General features: G+C 40.1%; 1 protein-coding gene across 2 annotated transcripts; it reads right to left on the minus strand.

Moving 5' to 3' along the window:
* Positions 1–1,662: 1,662 nt before the first annotated feature.
* On the minus strand, positions 1,663–21,667 carry LOC135499778 (uncharacterized). Of its 2 annotated transcripts, XR_010449340.1 has the most exons (7): positions 21,568–21,667; positions 20,438–20,542; positions 16,436–19,060; positions 11,304–11,396; positions 6,140–6,227; positions 3,859–3,949; positions 1,663–2,110 (listed from the first exon to the last, which is right to left on the minus strand). XR_010449340.1 is itself a non-coding variant. In XM_064790729.1 (5 exons), the coding sequence occupies exons 1-5, from the start codon at positions 16,488–16,490 to the stop codon at positions 2,105–2,107; spliced, it is 333 nt and encodes a 110-aa protein (XP_064646799.1). In that variant the 5' UTR covers positions 16,491–16,582; the 3' UTR covers positions 1,663–2,104. The 2 variants fall into 2 exon arrangements, 1 of the variants encoding a protein (XP_064646799.1); XM_064790729.1 differs by lacking the exons at positions 20,438–20,542; positions 21,568–21,667 and having other exon boundaries at positions 16,436–16,582.
* Between the last annotated feature and the right edge of the window lie 596 nt (positions 21,668–22,263).

The following is a 22,263-nucleotide window of genomic DNA, read 5'->3' on the forward strand; positions in this document are numbered from 1 at the left end:
ACCTAAGACTCTATAAAACGACTATAAACTAAGACCCATAGGACTAGAAAACTAAGACCCAACTAGGAAAATAAGGCACATAGGACTATAAAACTAAGACCCAACTAAAAAGCTAAGGCACTAAGACTTTAAAACTAAGACCCAACTAGACAACCAAGACACATAGGACTATAAAACTAAGACCGAACTAGTAACTAAGACCCATAGGGCTTTAAAATTAAGATTCAATTATAAAACTTCTTAATACCATTTCCCACAAAATATGTTGTGGTAGTGGATGAGGCTAAGTAATCCCTCGCTAATCCTGGTCACATGTTATTTTGATGTGCCAGGGAGATGAATCAGAATTAGACATGATCAGACACTGTTGTCGACCCCTAGGTGCCAGGATTCATCCATCAGCTACAAAATGTGGGTAAACTAGATGCGCCCCCGACTTGTCATCAAATGTGACATCTCCTTCACCCCATCTCCTTTTACTCCAAGTGCCCGCATGGCCCAACTAAAAGACGCAGTTTTCTTGTAGAGGCAATTAACTTTTTATATCAGCATTAGCTCATATATCCGTGTCAATGAAGTTCTATTATATCGCCAATTGATTTGTGATCGCAATAGGGTAAAGGGTTTTGTAAGTCGGCCTTTTCGCCGATTCAATATGCCATGAATATGCCGTGTGTCAAAACATTATTTACATCTTATTTGCATGTCAAACGTTATTTGTTGACCAATCAACTATGTTTCAGCTGAACTTGCGACCAGGGGTAGTTCAAGTGACGATAGGAGCGCAATATCCACACTCATCTGGTGGAAGCAGTTTGGTATGAGCATGAATCGGGGCGATGCCTTGTGTGTCACCCCAGGCACTGGCTTGACGACACGTCTGTTGAATTTATTGCAACCGTGCAGTGAGACCCAAGGTGGCATCACACAGTGGGGACGGGGTTCGTTTTGTCCGCCACCCCCCCCCCCCCAAGAAATTTAGTTCTTGAGACACGGGGCGTTTCCTTGTATATAAATTGGCCCATCCTGTTCCAAATGCTATTAACTTGCATAGTTTCTATTTAGAGAGGGATGTGTTGGTTGCAGGGGCTTATTTGACGGGGCATTTGACGTCCTCCTCACTGTGTTGTGCCACCTTAATTGGCCATAGGTAAAGTTTTGCATTGTTCTAACTCGCCTTAAAAATGATCATACGCCATTGGGAGGCCACTTGCAACTCTGTGTGACCCATTTTAACATCCTTTGGGGTATGTCACCAGCGCAACTTGAAGGCACTGTGCCCGAATCTGCATTTCTGCATTATTCGAAGGTTGGTGGAATCAGGTCGCCGTTGTGGATTTGCCTCCAATATTTAAATTACTACTGTTACCATGCCTATTTATATGAACCCCTGATGTGACACACCATTGTGTTTGTAATCACCTGTTGTTCATATACAGGCATCTGTTGTCAAAAAGGGGATGATTGGATATCTCATACCCACTTACAAGGTGGCAAAACACCGTGAAAATGTTGTAAAACGCATTTTATTATATACACACTAGGCCACATTTTGCAACATCGTGTTGCATCCAAAAAGTGTTGTCAACATGTTTCTAAAATGTTGTCAGTGTACACAGGGCTTTACCCGATCACCAATTCATGCTAAGATAAACAATTCAATGAAAACACCAAATTTTTATTGGTTTACTCCATCATGTCAATTTGCAATATTTTATTTTCATCTGCTAGTTATTTATTTAATTTCAGCACAAACAGGGGTATTAAATATTACATCGATGACATCGAGAAGAAAAGGAGGTTTGTCAATTTATATTAGGTGCTTATATCTACATGCCGCTATTGAAAAATCAAATATTTAAATATCACTATATTGAAAACATAACCTGGCCTTTCTCATTGTCTTTGTTCATTTAAATACTAACGAAATGAAAAAGATGATGAAATGGAAGTAAATGATTCGAATGTCACATCGAGGCAATTACATTTGCTGACATATTGTCCCAAATAACCAGCATTGAATTATTAAGAATTCCTCTTGTCCTTCCTGGCAAGCGATATTGTATAGAATCCCGATTACTAGTAGTCTCCATGCAACACCTCTTTAATCCTGAAAAAACAATGATATTATGTAACTTACGATGATTAAAAATAGTGCAAGGGCAAAATATGTTAGTTTGACCATTATTCCTGAACTGCAAGCTGGCCCATAGCTGGAATTCGAGGTGAGCGCGAATGCCCCCAAGGGTCACCCAAAATGTGTTTTTATGAAGATTCTGGCAGATATGCAGAAGAGCTAGGACAAAATAGTTGTTTTACTACCACCACAGCCCCCCCCTCCCTAACCAAAAAGCTAGTTCGGGATCATGTTGGCTAGTTAGAATTACTTCACATGCACCGTTCTCCATGTTCATGGTGTATCGGGTGGATGAAAAAAAACCACGCCGAACTTCAGCTTTTTAATAACTACCGATTCTTTTCTTGCACGGTAGTTAAATTTGGTCCACATATGTATTATGAAATTTGATGCCGAAAGCGTGGTTTATCACTATGCGACAGCAAATTGTAGAAAAATCGCGATTTCTAAATCGGTCCACAACGCTTTAAATGTGTCCCAGATGACACTCGTCAATCAAGTGTCATTGCGCACCTGTACGCTGTATGGTTATCTTTGGATCAATATTTTTTCTGCACGGAAAACGCTATGGTCTAAAACAATATTTTAATCAGTTCGTGCATGGAAAAAAGGGGCTTATGGGAGTATCACCCTGGCTAATCAGATCTGTATTCTGACGGGCAATTCTCATTCTGACGAGCTGCCAATGCCAGATTTCATATGCACCCAGTGATGATTTTTCAAAAGAGCCCCAGAAAATCCCTTTCTACCTCAAGAAATCGCCTGAGCACAAAAAAGCCTCATTTCTATTCGAATCTCCGAATATTAACCAACAGATTGACATCTTACACACAACATTTGATTCAGTAATATGGTAGATTTAAGCGAAAAGCATGTTCGCATTCAAAGATCGATAAGACTGCTTTGTTTACTTTTGAATCGGAACACTCAACGACCATTTGAATGACTCTTATTTAGCAAATTATCCCATCAAATAGGCTGAATAAGGGATGAATGCATTCTAAATCTTCCGTATCCGAATACAAGTATTCAAATTACAAGACACAATGGTTTCTTCCAGTACAAGGCGATTGTCTGAGACTTAATAGAAAATTTTCCATTGTGTGTACATATACGTTAGCTCGGGCAGATCGTCGATCGGTATGGCAGTTGTCTGTCAGATGCATATCTGATTAGCCAGGGTGAGTATGGCAGCAGGGAGATGGTCCAATTGATTACTTTTTGTTATTTGTCAAGTGGGACTTTCACAAGCAATGATTTTGACATTCTAACTAGACTTTCCTTTTTTTCCTTTTTTTCCTCAAAAACTCATGATCGTATAAAAATGAAATTTTAACACACTATGGGAGAAATGTGGATTAAGAAATGCCTGAATTTCCATCAAGATTGACTAAGGGTCTTTAATAATGCAGCGCTCTGGGATAACATTTAGTTTTATATAACGAGAGTAGTACAATGTACAGTTGATATCAGGACACTACATATTTGGAAATTTTACTTTTGTCATAAAATGTCAAACTAATAGCGAGGTGGATGTAGTCCCCCTTAAATCAATCAACGTTGCCATATTGAAAAAGCAATTAACATACCCGCAGGCCGCGAAGGTGGCAGAGTGAATTTGTCAAATTTGTTCTCCTCGAAATAATTTTACATTTCCATATTTGTGCGGCGTTTTCTCCCCAGTGGTCACCAGTGCAAGTTGGGGCTAAGAAACTGCTTACCTGTTTGTCTAACACCAGCATCCTGGTTACCCAAAAGTACACGTTCAATAGTCCAACAACGGTCCATGCAGAGATACGGGCAATGCATGCTCTGAAAAGAATATAGTATGATGAGAATGTGTCTAAAATGTGTAATGACGGAAAACACTACTGCGTATATATATGTATGTATGTATGTATATGTATATGTGTACGCATATATACATATTTCCTCCTTTACAAAGAAGATCCTGTTTTCCAAATACAAACTACAAAATTAAAAAAGGGAATACAAACGAAGACTTAATAAAATGTACAGAACAAGAACTGGGCTAGTGCCATGTATTTGCTGCAATGGCTAGTAGAGCCAAGTTGTCTTCAAGGGTAATACCATTATATGCAATCTGTTTCCCAAGTAGGGTTTCCGCCAATGATTTATTTCTAAAAAAATAAAGCGTCGGATCTTACACTCCTAGAAAAAGAGGGGAATCTGGGGTCATCCATGATGTTAAGACACGAATGCGTTATATCTTTTTGCAAACAATTTGGAAACGCATTTAAAGGGACAATACAGGGTGTCCAAAAAAGTATGCCGGATTTAAATGCAGATTATCAGAATTCTGAGCAATATTTCTGAAATGCGAAGGTAGCAGTAAAAAGCCTAGTCTGTCCTCTATCCAATGGTACCTGGATCACTATGTAACTGCAATGAATGACTGAACAATCATGACCATTATGAAACGCGGTAAAATCAACACTGTGCAAAGTTAGCATTCGACTCAAGTGGGGGATTGACACAATGAATGATGAAATTACTCCCCTAACATTAGGTAACAGCAAAAGAAAACTAAAAGCCATTTACACATCCATTGCCACACAAGATAATAATTTGGCACAGTACTGATTTTATCACCTTTCATAATGGTCGTTCCATAATGATCTAGCAACCATTGAATAGAATACAAGGCTTTCTACTGCAACCTTTTTATTTCAGAAATATTGCTCAGGGTTCTAGTAATCCGCATTTAAAGTTGGGTATATTTTTTTATGGACCCCCTGTATAGGCATTATCAAACCATGCCCCGGCAAGTTGAAGTTAGCTTTTTTTAACACCATATGTTGCCCCTTCAAGCAAACCCAATTCTGAGACATGACTATCATGAAATATTTATAGGTTGGAGGGTCCAGATCTATCAATTAGAGTATGTTTCTAACTATCAAGTACATATTTCCACATATTTGGAGAGCTATTGAAAAAATATTTGCTGTGGCAAGTCTACAGATATAAAGAAATTATCTGATGAAAAAATTAGATAGATAGATACTTTATTCGTGACATGTCACAGATAAATACACAGGACAATTATAATTGGTGTGAACATAAGCAAAGAATGGTGCTAACAAAAAACAAACACACAACATAAAAACCTATACCGCACACAGGAGAAATCAGGTGAGAAATAATGATATTATAATAAACACAAGAAGTGAAGTATATTATTGACTTGTTCTCTTTCTGCTGGGTTAGCATCCCTGTACTCGGCGAACTCACGTATGGCACGCGCCCGCCGACGAAGGTCTTCGTCAGGCATGTATATATTATTGTAGCCCACTTTTCACCGATGGCCACTCCGAGTTCCTGGTGCGAGTTTTCAAATTCACGGGACGTACACTACAGCATATGGTGTAAACATTTTATTCCGAACGACATCTTATATATATCCGTTCCTCAGACCGGTCAGCATGGCACTCTCTACAAAACAGTCACCGCCTCATAATATACTAACATATTATATAATAATGAGAGTACACGAAAAGAGGGCGAACCCTTTAGTAGGCCCTATTAACACCCGGAAAGCTAAATATAAACTATTTACATTTTGAGACGATTACATTATGAATGGCACAAGGATTGAGATGAAGTGTGTCCCTGGGTATATTGAGAGCTTGAGATAAAAATGTAATATTATTTGAAACTGAAGAACCGCTGCCTCTGAGCGCGAGGTTTCCTTAGAGTTTGATAAGAATGTTTGAATGGTTAATTAATTTTGAATTTCACTAATTTTGCATTGTTGTGATATTTGGACATTGCATATTTTGAATCTTCATTTTAATTTTGCCATAAATTTGAAAATATCAAGCCAACTGCAAAAAACCCATCAGTATAATTCACGAAATATCATGGCCATAAACTGAATATCTTTGAAGTTATTAACCCTTGAAGCTTGGCGCGTTTTTTATCAACTCGTTATGGCAGATATGGCTAAGAAGCGAATTGTGATGATGATGCAGATATACTTACGAACAGCAGAACGATGCTAAAAAACATGCAGTTTCGTCAGCATTACAGCAAGAACGTGCACCGCTCCGAGAAGTACAGCATCTTAAAACTGTTGGGAAGAAAGTATAATCGGAATGTGGAATGAACATATGATATATAATGAGACAATAGTTTTCAGGCGAGTTTTCGTCGATTAACCATACAAATCTTGATGGAGCAACTCACGTAAGTCTCAGTCCACTGAACGTTGCACCACTAGACGAAAGACACTCACTGCTTTTTGGTTCACCGGAGGGGAGTCTTTACAATACAGCAGCGTCCGTCGTCATCTGTATCCTTACAGCGGCACGTTTATCAACCACTAAAGCTATGAACTTTCAACTTTGTACACACGACCCCCACGGTCAGGCCACAAGTGGAAATATAAAAAGTGTGATATCTCTCTTATAAGTGACTTGTTTTTGATGAAATTCTTATTGTAGGTTTTTCTAGCAAGGATATATCAAATATTTTACGGGTTTATGTGCATCATATAACCTCGGTCACCAAATTTCGGTCGATCTGATTCTCGACTTGGCCACAAGGGGACAAAACTAAATGAAACGGCCAGGAGCCACTGTGCTAACCGCATAGATATTTGGTGGTTAGGAATTCATCGTGGTTAAGAAACATGCTACATGTAAAGTATACAAGTCAAGTCAAATTCGAGTATGACATGTATCCTTGCTTGGAGTACCTACCATAAAAAATCATCAAAAACAGGTCACTAATAAGCGAGATATTTACTTTTTACCTTTTTTCGTTTTGGCCTCCTAGTGGCCAAATCGAGAATCAGATCGGATCAAAATTATTTGCCGTGTCATTTCTATAACTTATACCCAACTGTCAAAGGTCCAACTTATTTTATTTTTCATGAAGGATAACTTAGTTGATCAATCGCTATTTTTAATCACGTTGTCGTCTATAAGCCCAAAAGGTACAATTTGTTCTAAGTTTGTTTCTATATTGATAATAATCTAATGTTTTGCGTATCTACTCTAAAAAGGATCCATGGCCGTCGATGCCCTCTATCCCTAATGTCAGCCAGGATTGCAAGCAAGTATCAAAATGTCTGTCACCAAAGTTTTGTCTCTGAGATTTCATTGTATCAGTTGCTTCATTTAAAACTAACAGAGGGTAAATGCACTTACTTCCAGGCTGAATAACGTGACAGGAGGATACATGGGATAGTATCCATACGCTTCCTTCTTGCATACAGCCATATTACAATTATGGTCTTAACAACTCGATTTTATATCGGGGAATCATTCTCTATCAAGCTGTCGCATGTGACCAACAATAGTTCATTCGTTTTTCAACACCCATATTCGCGTACAACCAGGTACGACCACAAAATCCTGTTCATAATGGCCCACCTTAGAATTGTCGGGCTGCTAAATAAATGTCGGTGGGCCCGTAAACCAAAGAATTGAATATACTTTTTGCATGGAAACGCAATGTTTGTTCCTTTGATAGGCGTGCCCTGCATGTTTTGCTGCTTCAAGCTTTGTTCAGCTGCTGTTATATTAAACCATTGCACTAACCTGCAGATTCGGCTGTTATGCATGTACTTGTTAAATGTGTTTATTTGTTGGTTGTAGATTGGGTGATTTCAAAGTCAGTTTTAAGATGTGGGTTTTAACACCACATCCTACACTAAAAATATTGATTAGACCAAAAATGAAATCATGCTTGGTGTTAGTGTCTTAAACACTAGGTGTTTTAATCCCGTTTCAAAGTAGGTCTTAAACTAGGAACAGGGGTAATCTCTGGTAAAACTAACACCAAGTTAAAAACATTAATACTAAGAAACATGTGCTTCTCTGGTCTCTTAGCGTCTTGCTAAGAGATTTTGGGATTGTTGTGGTTGTTGTCTTTTTCCGATGTTGCCTTGAGCAGAATTTTCTCGGTTGACATGGCTGCCCGTTGAACATAGTGACGCTCCTCCGCTGTCGATTACCATCATCATTCAAAACTCCAGCTAGAACTTCTTGGTAGGGCACAAATTTCATCTTCGTTACATTAATTTAACACCAACTTTGAAATGTCGCCGGTGTCCCAGTGGAAAATGTCCCCAGTTGAAATTGTCCCCGGATACTAACAGCTAGAGGTGAAAGTCCGGGGGTCTCCAAGTACTAGGTATGAAAGTCCGTCGGACATTGACCTCTAGTTCTTATTGTTCACTGAACATGGACTAAAGTCCAATGTGGACACTGATTCCTTAGGAGTTAAAGTCCCTTTTTTTCTGTGGGTGATTTAGAAAGAAGAAGTGAACAAAATAACATATTTTCAATTTGACTGAGTGATTTATTTCGATAATGATTTACATCATTGGTTCCTCGGCCGTAGAACAACCAGCCTTTGGTTCGTTGCGAGTCTCCGCATCCCCAGCATCACCTCTCACCGAGCCATTGTCTTCAACTCGTTCGCCGATCCTCGAAACAACCCGATACCAGAGTATCCCTTTGTCAAGCTGAAATAGGAAGACTAGATAATATACGGTATCCGATTCGTCAATGAACAGACACATGTAACTGAGCATGTTTTACTCCATGAAGTCAACACTACTAACTTAAATTATAATATAGTTCTGACGGCCCTCAATTTTAATGTGATATATTGGAAATAATGTGAAGTGTACGTCTTAGAGACCACCATTCCAAGGTATAACTGTCCCATAGACTACCACGCCTAGCAACTAATGTCTCATGAGACACCTATCCCTAGGTTGGACAGTCCATTGGACATCAGTAACCGTGTTCACATTCCGGACACATTCATAACTAGAGATAAGTGTCCAATGAACTTCTATTCCTAGCTACGAGAGACATTGAATGCCGCGTTCAACATCCGGGGACATTAAATCCTAGGTATCAAGGTCCAAAGGACTCCTATTCCTAGAGTTAAAGGTCCGGACGATTGAACACAGAAGCCGATTTTAACCACTCTATTGGCTGAGATTCCAATTTTTTCCAAATCTAATTCATTAAAAGGGAGAACCTGGATAACTCAATCAAATGCACTATAAAGTAAAACGCCTACCTTGTAGTTTTTTAGTGGCAACACGCCGAAGAACTCGCTTCTGGTTTGCATTTGCTTTAGCGGGGTATTTTCTAAACGACAAATACCAAAAACATCCACTGGAGAACTGATGTTTCTCGGCCGTTTTGCGCGTGTCCTCTCCATTTCGAATGGCAGAGCATTGGCTAGGCGGAGCATTTTATAGCCACTTTTGATAGTACTTACGCAACAAAAATTGTGTTATTAAGATGACGAAATTGTCATATGAACTAAAGAAAAAAAGAGAGTCAATCGCACCGATACTTACCATTGTATTATATTAGTACAGTACATGTAATCAAAAAAGAAACTCGCCACGGCGTATTCGATCCACAAGACTCTCAACCATGAACCAGGCACTGTTCCACTGCGCTATGAAAGCCGACGGAAAATGACCCGATCTTTAGCCTACCTATTCCTACAATCAAAGACCATGTCACATTACGCGACTATTTATATAAGGAACGGACATTCTATGCGTGGGACTTTATGCGCTGTTACTGCTGTAAAAGCGATCAATGTCCCTAGTGGCTAAAGTCCGCATGTCCCTATATAGGACCAGGGATAGATGTCCGATGAAGACTATTATCACCAGGACCCCACTCGCTAGAGAGCAAGGTCCTCCGGACCTTGCTACCAGGGGGACTTTATCCGCTTTCACACCGGTCTTAATGCCAAAAGCATTTGTGTTAGTGGTAGTACAAAATGCACTGCTTCCTCTGAGACTGTAACACCAAGCTGGGATTCAAACCACAATACTTGGGTGTTAGTGTAACTCTAAGATTTATTTTGAAGTGAGATAATAGTAAATCTAGGTGTTAAACTAACTCATAACCAGATTTCAAATCCAGTGTTTTAGAGAGTATTAGTGTAAGTGTTTCACTCGAAAACGATAAAACCAGGTTTTAGTGAAAGCTAACACATAGTAATAAGTTTTAATCAGACTCCAGGACTAATGGCTACAGATTAACACTGACTCTAACACTAAATCTCAGTGTTTAATCCAATACCGACTTGAAATCACCCATTGTATACTGCAGATGACACGCATAAACATTACCCGAGGTGAGCACATGGTCCCTGGACCATTTAATTTTAACAGCCTTGTAACGATTAGCAATGTAGTTGAGGTTATACTATGCGCTATCTAGCGCAAATTATAAGAAATGAAGACTAGACATAGTGTTCATCATGGAAAAAAGCGAAGATTCGTAAAGATATGACTGATTGCTTCACAATTATCTGAAGAAAGCGATTACCTAATTCTTAGTGAGACCTTTAAGTGTATTCCTTAAGGTCGCTCTATAGTCAAGGGGTTTTCCCCAAGGCAAGCACATTTCATCTTTGGAGTGTAACATAACGAATCATAATTGCCTAGACTCTGTTCGCCGCATTTAGGCAGAGTCAGCGCTCAAGGAACTTTTATTGATGCCTAACCGCAACCCTGAAATGTGACAGCAATTATAGGCCTTGGTTTTCAATGGTCCGCTGATTTGCGCAGAATATTTCGAAACGCACTCTTGTGGGCTCGTGTTGTAAATAGTAAACAAACCGACGTGAATGATAAAGTTTCAAAATGTCAAGCAGTTTTTCTCCACTTTTATACAACATTTTTTTAAATTTTGAAAATGGAAATGTGCTGTTAACCAACTGGAGCTTGTCCGTATAACCGCGGATTTTGGGTTTTTCAAATAAAATTCCGCGAAATTTCCGAGATAGAGAATTATGTGGAGTAAAAGCTATACTTTGTTAAGAATATGCACACTAAGAATGTTTTTTAATAATCGGCGGTTATACGGACATGCGCTAGGAATGGCTTCGTCCTTTCCAACAGAGTATGCTTCGACGCCACATAGTATGTTGACATAAAATTGATCAAGGTGATTTTTTTACCTTCCCAAAAAAGTCTTTTTTCGGGGTAATCCAGAAATATGATCCAGTTATTTAGGGCGAAAGTTCACTGAGATGCTTAATACATAACGTACCGTACCATTTTGTTTTGAATAATTGTTATCAATGAACTATCACGAGTTGGGCAGTTTTGCGCCTCGCATGGGTATAGATCGACCTTAATGTTGTTACTGACCTGGTCTCATAGCCATAGGAGGATCATTGGGGCTTACTTTATCACCGTCACACTTGCAATCCAACGTGACCCCATTTTCATCCTTGTGTGACACTGAAAAGAAAAAATGCACGTACTAAAACATATCCCCCCCCCCCAAGCATCAATCAAAGTGTATGAAAGTCATGAATATAAGAACGAGAGAAAGTCAAAGTCATGAAACGTTAACTTTATGCACCCATCTATGGCTGGCGCGAGTGGACAAATTTCAGAATTATGCCACGGCATAAATATAAATTGTGGTCCACCATGAATCAACCAATCAAAACATTGAATCTCGTGAATTATGCCGCGGCAGAATTCAGAATTTATTACACGGCATAAATAGGGATTGTGGTGTGGCATAATTACACCAATGAGAAAGTGGCAATCGTTTTATTCATAGTGCGGCATAAATGACACTTCCGTCCACAATTCCTATTTATGCCGCAGCATAATTCACGAGATGCGATGTTTAGATTGGTCGATTTATGGTGCACCACAATTCCGATTTATGCCGTGGCATAATTCTGAATTCTGTCCACTCGCGCCAGCCATACCCATCCAGGTATTGGTATTGTCTGAGGATGTTCGAAATCCTAAGAGTATTGGTATCCTACAAGCATTTCCCTTCTCTGATTGTCATAAAAGGGCTTAAATCACCACTCCTGTGGTTGAGATAGCTGACAAAAAGGCTTTTGGTCTTGTGTTCTTCAAGGGTTCGACCAATTATTACCCAGGATTGAGTCAACCACAGAGTCTATCCCGAGGTCTCTGCCTACAAAAAGATCTGTACATGCACCTAGGTTTACATGTATGTGTAGATGCAGCAGATTAGGTCATAGCATCAATCCGGGATATACCATGCATCTAGCGTTAAGGGGAAGTTTGACGTGCTGAGGGGTCTGCCGCGCTGTTAATGAGACCTTAAAGCTGACGGGTCAAATATACATTCCCGAGTACGGCCGAAGCCGAGTCCTCGGGAATGTTCATGATCGCCGGGTATACAATGCATGCTGATCTCGGTCTGCAGACAGGGAATTTTCTCAAGAGTCAATAGAATTTAGGTTATTATCTAAAGGGACCATATCAGCCATTGCCTTCTGGTTTGATTTGACGAAAACTAGGGGAGCTTTTTCAGCAATTTTGATGAATATATAGATATATATTTTATGCCAAAATCAAGAGATTGCAACAGGTTGACGTTGTGTGCCTAACTATACAGGGTGTGTCAATAAAAATGGAACAGTTGCTATTTTGCCAAATATTTACAATTCTAGGATAGATATGACAAATGCATGTAGGTCATATTATGCGTATGGATCTTAGCTTCAAATTGACACCATTCATGTTTGAATAGCGTTCCGTATGGCTGGACAGGCACTGCTTAAACAAAATGGGCTAAAATCCCATTTGTTGCAGGGTGAGGATTACGTTTGTATTTGGCGCTCGGGGTCTTATTCATTGCATAACATTCATAAGTAATGCCGAGATGGTAGGACATGTATTGTAATGCATATGTGCATGATCAGGGGCAGCTAAGATCACAGGAGAGTTCCTTCATTGTCACTGAATATGCGCACATGGGAAGTTTGGCAAGCCATCGCCTTTCGGGTATCTCAACAGACCTGTCCCATCTAGGAAAACCATCCACCATTCACTTTCGATAGGAATGATTCGTGCCAAAAAATGACATTATGACTCGGACTTTGTGGCAATAGAGTGTTCATGATCGGGCCCGTGTTCTTTGAACGGAACGTAAACGGCGAACATTACTTGGAAATGATAAACCTTGAGATCATTCCAGTGCTTGATGCACATTAGGAGTTTTGGTGATCTTCGGTAGGCTCAGTATGGTGTCCCTTTTCAATACCTGGATCAAGTGACAACGATTTTCCTATCATCTGGGGGTGTCTATCAACCTAAGACCTAAGACTCTATAAAACTAAGACCCAACTACAAAACTAAGACCCAACTACAAAACTAAGACCCATAGGACTATAAAACTAAGACCCGACTATAAAACTAAGACCCGACTAGAAAACTAAGACCCACTAGAAAACTAAGTTCCTGTGCCTTCAATCAACCTCAAACAAACCAGTAGGATTGATGTGCAAAATGTTTCTTGTTTGGGTTGGAATCCGTTATCTTAGGATTCGAGTCACCCTTGAATTCACCACTTATGATTATATAATAATGCCTTTTATACAATACTCAGCTCTGGAATTTCCAATTATAGTCAAGCTACAGTTGCTAATGGTTATACAACATTATACACAACACTGACTTGTCTCCAAACTACTGTGAGAACATTGTATTGCAACTTGACACACAATGTCTCGAGATTACAAGTAAGCAACTCTACAGACTGACTGTCAAAAAGATAGGATTAATGAAAGATTATGATGGAGTGTTTGAAATCATAAGACAAATACTGTGGTATCATTTTCAGTTGCCCAGTTGTCAAAAATCCAGAGCGAGTCTATTTACACCTGCAAATGGGTATCTGAGATGATCCACAGGTAATTCCGACTATCATCTGTAAGAATAATCTTAAACATAGTGGGCACAAAGTAACTATTGAGATGGTCCCTCATAGCCCAGAAATTTATAAACTAAATTCTATTGACTCTTGAGAGAACCCTCGGTCTGCAGACCGAGATCAGCACGCATTTTCTGCCCGCCGATTCATGATGTACATTTGGATATTTTGCTGAATACACTCATTATCCCCTCTTATTATAGGATATATTTGGGGTCAGTAACAAATATTGAATAAATCAAACAGTCTTTCAGGTTCACAATCTTTCTAATTATGACAAACAAAAGAATTTTTATGGTGCAAGGAATAAGCAAAACTGCTAATATTTCTCTGCCCAAAACCTTATCAATCCGTGAATATGTGTCGTTGTTAGGGCAAACTAGCATTTTGAAGAAAAAAAAAACCTATAGTTTCTGAGTAAATGGTGATTTTATTTGCAGCTTTTCAAACTTTTCCAATGAGTTGTGAAAATGAGGTTTTGAAAAGAACCAGTTTTGAACCCACCTTGCACTCGGACACCTTAAACTAAGAGCCAAGAGCCAAGAGCCAAGAGCCAATACTCTATTTTAGAGCCAAGTGCCGCCAGGAAAGCCACGAGCAAAGGGAAAATATAGGTAAATGAATATAATTATTATCTTTGGGAGCCCGAGGCCCACAGGTGCTAATGAAGTTTAAATAAAGTTTTTTTGTAACCGTTTATGACGTTGTAAGACACCGCCACCTGGATAGGGGTTGTCTGCAGCCTGGATTTTTATCTTACTATCGTTACGCCGTCTCTACAATACGGTGTACACTGTGCCTGCACTTCATATACTCTGTGCAGTCACACGTGTTTGTCATTCGGGCCAGGCAAAATTAAGTTCTTAAATGGACTCTAAGGGTGTTAATTTTTGGGGGCACTGGCTAGTTCCACCATCCCTGATCTAGATGACTCCATCATTCCAGTGCCTGAAACTATGAGGCGCCATGTGGGAATTAAATTATTTGACGAAATTATTTGAAATAAGCAAATTATATCGAAATAAATGAGTGAACGAAGTCAAGATTATTTCCAAACCATAAATTTGCTTATTCCAATTGTATTCAAACCATTTACTGTTCCTATCGATATTGTTTCAAACAATGAATTTGCTCTCTTTTGATTATATTCATCCAATAAAACAACGTAACTTTATTGTTTTCAAATAATACATTTTCTGAATATCCGTGGTTTCAAATAATCAAACTGTCTCGAAATGATGGTTTGTTAAATAATCAAAATTAAAAAAGTCCTGGTTTCTCAAACCAGGAAATTGTCCATTACATTGGATGATAAACAATCACGCACAAAATCATTATTTCCAAACCATCACTTTAACACACTGATCGTTTCAAATCATGAAAGTATGCACGAAATTATTTGTATACAATCTAATTGTACTCATCTAATGTTGATTATTTGCATCCCAGCAACGTTTTTTCAAACCATGAAAACGCGAACTCTGATTGTTTCCATCCAATCACTTTCAAAAGTCATTGTTTCCATCCAAGCAAAACTACGTTCATGGTATGCGCACATGGTTTGCGCAGTAGACGAACTTAATAAAACCCGTGGCTCTTGGCTCTTGGCTCTTAGTTTAGGGTTTCCCCTTGTGCTGAAGGCCAATGTGCAGACATGGGCATAGGCCTACAAATTTGTATGCTAAGCATGACAAATCTATAGGGCAGAGACATGTATTCATCCACAGGCAGAAGTGTGGCACGTCTATTCTGTTCTGATCTCTGGACGCTTTCACCCGAAGTGTCTTCAGTCTGGTTACTCTAAGCTTCAGAGAATGCCTCCCTTTTGAGTTGTGAACTGGGGGTAACTGGTATTCAGAAGATCCAAATGCACCGCACATCATGAACATTTCCCAAGTGGAAGACAAGACCACCATTAATTTTTTAAGCCTTTTAGCAGTTAAATTGTCAATGTTTGACCGCGACGCATCAAATACTGCTAGGGGTTGTGAAACTGAAATTGTGATATGATATTCCGGACAGTCAGGCAAGTAAATGGTGAAAAATAAATTGGTAGTTGACCACGGAAATGTTTTGATAATTGACAAATTAGACAGACATTGATATTTCCACCCTTTCAGCCAACTGGCAGAAAAATCTCAAAACACGCTCCCCATTACCAAATTAGCAAAATTCGAAATTAATTTTTTCATTAAATAATCTATTTATATCTGTAGACTTGCCACAACAAATATTTTTTCAATACCTCTCCAAATATGTACTTGAGAGTTAAAACATGCACTCGTCTAATTGATTGGCCTCAACCCTCCAACCTATGAATATTCATTGGTGGTCTTGTCTCGTGCTCGGCCTCGGCCTTACTCGCGAACACATTTTTGACCAGTCGCCGCTCAAAGTACCTGTCATTCGATGAAAAACGTATGATGTGGTACTGTAAAGCAGTTCCTGTTCAATATTTAGCCAACCATCAAGCCGTACGGTTTGCAATTTTGTTTTTTTGTGCGGGTACTTTGTTTTTAGCCCGATATCAATTTAACCCTTAATCGGTACCTATTCAGAAAAAAAACCTTACCTGTTAGTGTAATAACAGCTGCTCCAAAAAGTAATCGAACCAAGATAGGCGCCATTGTATACTTGAACAGTTGAAAGCAATACTGCTTCGATTGAGTGATAGATCGGAATGTAGCAAGGTTGTCATTCCACACCCTTTAAATAACATAAGATAGCCCAAAAAACGTTATCACTCTGAACTTGCCGATCTTGATAAGAAATTAGGTAGTTTGTTTTCTTATTTACTCTAATCGCGCCGATTTACATGGAAAAAAGACTGAGTCGAAACGTGCAATCTGGTGTGCTGGCTCCTCATGAGCGACTGTGGCTCCATATGCTTTAGCAACTGCAGACTCTCACGTAGTATCGATGATATAAGGAAAAGAGCCATTTTTAATAGACGTTTCTGAAGAATAGATATACATATGTACGCATGCGTGGTCTGTACTGCAAAATCACCCTCGATTTCCGAGGATCATACGGGTGAATGGTATTTGGCACGGAGGCCAACGAGACCACAGGACGAGGAATTTTCGGACGGGTTTACTCTTGGGACATGCGCAATCGGAAAGTAGTAAATTATTATACGAGACTTTCTGATGCCAACCCAGATAAAAGGTTGCAATAGATGATATGCTTGAACCAGCTTGAAGGGTTGCTTATACCTATGTTTCGCGTGTTCTATGCTCACCCAGGTGTGTTTTGTTCCTCAAAGACCGTTTTCAACAAACTGTTCACAACAACTGTATATATGCATTGACTATTCAGGGGCAAACTGATGGTGGGAAGAAACCCTGGCCCTGATAGTACCCCCGGCCCTGACTGTAATCCAAACATGTATACTCTCTTATTCTTGCCGCTTACTCAGACCGACCCTAATCCTAACGCACCGTCGTGTTCAGATGGCGCTCTTGATGTTAGGACGACCGCTTGTGATCCCCTGTTGATAGATAAGTACCACGAGACTCGCGCTTAGGACGTCAACCCATGTCGATAGATGAGTACTACGACTCTCACTCTTATGACGTCTCCGTCGTTGCATAAATTATTGTTTTCCGAAAGCTACTCGTTCACTCGACCGACAACGGTTATTGGTTTTAACACGTTATTATTTCGGTCGGGAATCGGGTGTTTTTTGAGAAAATCAGTTTGTTTTTCCTATTCCCAGTGATGGATAATTCCCGAATGAAATAATAACGTATTGTTTATACCGTTTCATCGTGTCAAACTAGTCATCCCATGCATCAATCTACTGTTACATGTGTGTGAAGCATAGAGTTATATTGGCTCAAAGGCCACCCATATACCGATTTCGACATTTACTATAATCCTGCCCTCTGGGCGTACAATCCAGAGCGTTCCGATCTGACGATGATAGTGCTGCCTCAGCCAGTACGTGCCCGCCACTAAATGTGTATGACGTAGAAGACATCCGAGCCAGCAAACCTGGAGATGAGACTGATGATACTTCCGTTGCTACAACAGCGTTACTGATGACTGGTGCCATTCGGCGGCGACTACAGGCAGCAAGATCGTTGTCGACATTAACCTTTGGTGAGTCGTCTTAGCTCACACTTACTTCATCCTTATCGTCAAAACACCTGCAACGATGGCGTGTTTTGCGGAGGGAGCACGTGTTTTCCGGGTAGGTCGCCCACCGAAATCGAAGTGCCTATTATTCAATGATTATTGGTTACTGTCTATCCGTCTTCCGATTTCGTTTCTCTGGACTGTCAGTGTAGAAGTATAAAATGTCCCCCTGGAAAAAGTGTCCGGTTCAATTGTGTTCTCAGGGATTGGTGTTTATACATTAGTTCTATTACGGCCGTGACTGTCAATAGCTCAGAGATTAAAGTTCATAATATAATTTTGTTTTACCTAGGACATTCTATCTTAGGACAATTCAAACTACTCCATAACTTCAATCAAAAACGTATTACGCATGAAGCTATCAACCTCTAGCAAGCCAGAGCGAGGCAAAAAATAATTTAAACAAATTATTGATTGTCACTGTTAGTATGAAATATCATTCTGTCCTTGAAAAAGGTACACACATTAGTAGATCATGATCGATGAGGTGAATTGTGTTGAAAGAACTATCATTTTAAAGAATGAATATGTTGGCCAGCTGGGATGAATTGAACCATCCACATGCAAGAAAAAAATGCCCCTAAATTACCAGGGGAGCCACCTACTAAACATATGACAAACTATCCCTAACATAACATAACATAACATAACATAACATAACATAACATAACATAACTGCAGGTTATTATGGCTCACTTTAGGTATGTTATTGAAGGAACAGCATTAGTAGGAGGCAGGGCTCAAAATAATATGATTTGGGGGAGATTTTGCAAAGCGGAGAAAGGTCATCCCTTAAGCGAAATGCTATTGAATGTTCAAAAGTTCATAAGACACTGATGGCGAGACTGAGAATACGCATCCATCACTTGAAATGACCCATTGCAAGTCCTTATTATCCTGGCGGCCACGACATCTTCCTCTTGCCCAGAACATGTATATGGAGATGCATCACCTCCTGCCCACCATCATTTCCAGTATTGACAACTGTACGATAACCGTTATTCAAACCCTCCTTTACGGCAACCTTGTCGGCAACACGCAGAAGATGGCCAAGGAGCTGAAAAGTAGAAAATAAGGCCATGACATTTCTATAGTACATACCTTTAACCATCTACGAGTTAAAAATGATAACGAAGACTATCTGTCCTTTTAAGATACTGGCGATGTAGAAATGTTTGAAAAGTACTAGATGCCCGGGGATAAAAGGATTCATTGCTTCCATCTCTGAGCAATTGATGGCAATAGCCTCTATAGAAACATATACCATCTGTCAGAAAAGGACCGGACATTTTTTCCAGGGAGGAAAATGTCTACTTCTACACCGATATTCTGAAGGCCTCATATGATTATCAATACAGTGTCAGCTCTCCCACTCATGTTAACCAGAAAAGCAGGAGATGTAGACGTGTATTTATACCAAAGTTTCCTCAACACCAACACGGACAGGGGCAGTAAAGCTCAATTGAGAGCATCATTGCCAGAGCGTATCCTTATCACCCAAGAGGACACAACCAGCAAGATCCATACGATCGTCAAGTAGGACCTTTCCCCCATTTTACGGCTAAGTTCCCACGGTTTTGCTGCCTTATGATATGACTCTACATAGTTGCAGAGTAGGAAATGATATTTTGGGACTGTTAGCTGATTGGAAAAGGGAATGTCTGTCGAGACCGAATTTATCTTTATCATACTAGAGTACGTACAGGAGCAGGAGAGGTCAATTGAGAGTCTCACCAACGTGTCCTCACCAAGAGGACAGTTGGAAGAGATATCTCGTGAGATCCTTACTGATGTATCCACACCACCCACGAGGACAGGAGGAAGAGAGGTCTAATGAGAGCCTTACTAGTGTATCCACACCACACAAGAGGACAGGAGGAAGAGAGGTTTAATGAGAGCCTTACTAATGTATCCACACCACACAAGAGGACAGGAGGAAGAGAGGTTTAATGAGAGCCTTACTAGTGTATCCACACCACACAAGAGGACAGGAGGAAGAGAGGTCTAATGAGAGCCTTACTCATGTATCTACACCACACAAGAAGACAGGAGGAAGAGAGGTCTAATGAAAGCCTTACTCGTGTATCTACACCACACAAGAGGACAGGAGGAAGAGAGGTCTAATGAGAGCCTTACTAATTTATCTACACCACACAAGAGGACATGAGGAAGAGAGGTCTAATGAAAGCCTTACTAGTGTATCCACACCACACAAGAGGACAGAAGGAAGAGAGTTCTAATGAGAGCCTTACTAGTGTATCCACACCACACAAGAAGACAGGAGGAAGAGAGGTCTAATGAGAGCCTTACTCATGTATCCACACCACACAAGAGGACACTGAGGAGGAAGAGAGGTCTAATGAGAGCATTACTAATGTATCCTCATCAGAAAAGAGGACAAGAGGACAAGAGGCAGAGATCTTGAGAACCTTACCATAGTATCTTCATCACTGCATTTTGCCAAGGACTCCACACACTTCTTCGGAATCACCAGATAATGGGTCGGAGCGCAAGGATTGATATCACGGATCACAAAACACTAAAACGAAAAAAAAGCTGCAAGCTAAAGTACATTCGTGAACGTTTTGTCCGCATCGTTTGGGGCTCTGGGTGAAGTTTAACATGCAATAACAGGAATATAAGAGATTTGGTAGTGGTTAAGTATAGGCCTACTTTCAGATTCAGGGTTTCTTCCCATTAGATTTTTGCCTCTGAATGGTAAATGCATAACAAATATTTTAGAAACTATGTTGAAAACGATGTTTGCGGACTGAACAGTGACTGGTGACTGGTGACTGGCGAAATAAAATGACCGGTGGATATCCACACTCCCTGGGAGAACATTAGGGTCTGGGGGAATAGAACTCCGTGAACATAGAACTCGGGAATATCAACACACATAGGATGTGGGAAGATGAACGCGGTGAACATAGTTATGCAGCCGATATATCATGTATACAATATCGTGTATGAACTTGACAGTGTGTAGGCCCATTAACCAGCAGGCTATACATTGTATGCAACTGACTGTGAGTGTGGCAGACGTGGTGCCTATTGTGACCCTATTGTCCGATAATGTTACTATTCCATATTGTCCGATGTATATGCACGTTATAGTTCAATGCACGTTATTGTTCAATGCACATACTATGCATGGTGTACTAGTAGCATACACACATTAGCAGCCCAATGTATATGCACGTTATAGTTCAATGCACGTTATTGTTCAATGCACATACTATGCATAGTGTACTAGTAGCATACACACATTAGCAGCCCAATGTATATGTACGTTATAGTTCAATGCACGTTATTGTTCAATGCACATACTATGCATGGTGTACTAGTAGCATACACACATTAGCAGCCCATCCAGGAAGTCGGCCACCGAGCCGGCAATAACAGATGCTCAATACACAGCCCGGACACGTATTCTATTGAGCATTTGTCATTGCCCCGCTGGCCGACTTTCGAATGCGATCTGCTGGTAAACTACGTCGCTGCGTCGTGCCCAAGTAATTTGTAGACCTAGAGTATCCGTAGAACAGATATTGTATGCTTTACCTTGTCATCGTCATACAGTTTATCGGAGGGGATTTCATTGCGATTTATCTTGCCAAAAACATCATCGCAACCGGTGGAGGCCATGTTGTCCACAGGTTCCGTCTGGCGGAGATAATGAGTTGAAGCGGCGCGAAATTTGAACGCATGGTTGCGATACTGCCTTGTTTGGTTATTGGCCCCTGTTGCCCGGGCAGCAAGTTTGGGCGTTTTTTTCATCTTTATGCTGAACATTCTAAACAGAGTGATGCATAAAAAGCAACATTTGTACGATTTAATCTAACGCTGAGCGATCGGTGGATAGCAACAAAATTCTCAATACACAGTGCATTGAGCATTTGTTGTTGCCGACATTCGAATGTGGTTTTCTACGAGTACATTTTAACGAGGTCAAGACGCCATGCTGTCAACAAATTGCCGTCATGCGGAGATAAATAGTTAGAGTGGCGCGAAATTTGAACGCGTGCTTGTGTATTCTTGTGAGGTGGTCCAGTAACATTTGACTGATTTTGTCTTGTTCATGCTGTACATCCTAAAACAACAGTGGCACAAACACAGTAAACTACAGACCAAGAAAGGATTCCTTACTTCGATTTTAATCTAACGTTGATGTATCTTTAGCTTTAATAAAATATTATAAGGGAGGACATTCCCATCGCTTCCACACCAGCCTGGCATTGTATCAAAACCTTCCTTTAT

This window comes from Lineus longissimus, chromosome 15 (assembly GCF_910592395.1).
Source record: "Lineus longissimus chromosome 15, tnLinLong1.2, whole genome shotgun sequence".
Lineage (NCBI taxonomy): Eukaryota > Metazoa > Nemertea > Pilidiophora > Heteronemertea > Lineidae > Lineus > Lineus longissimus.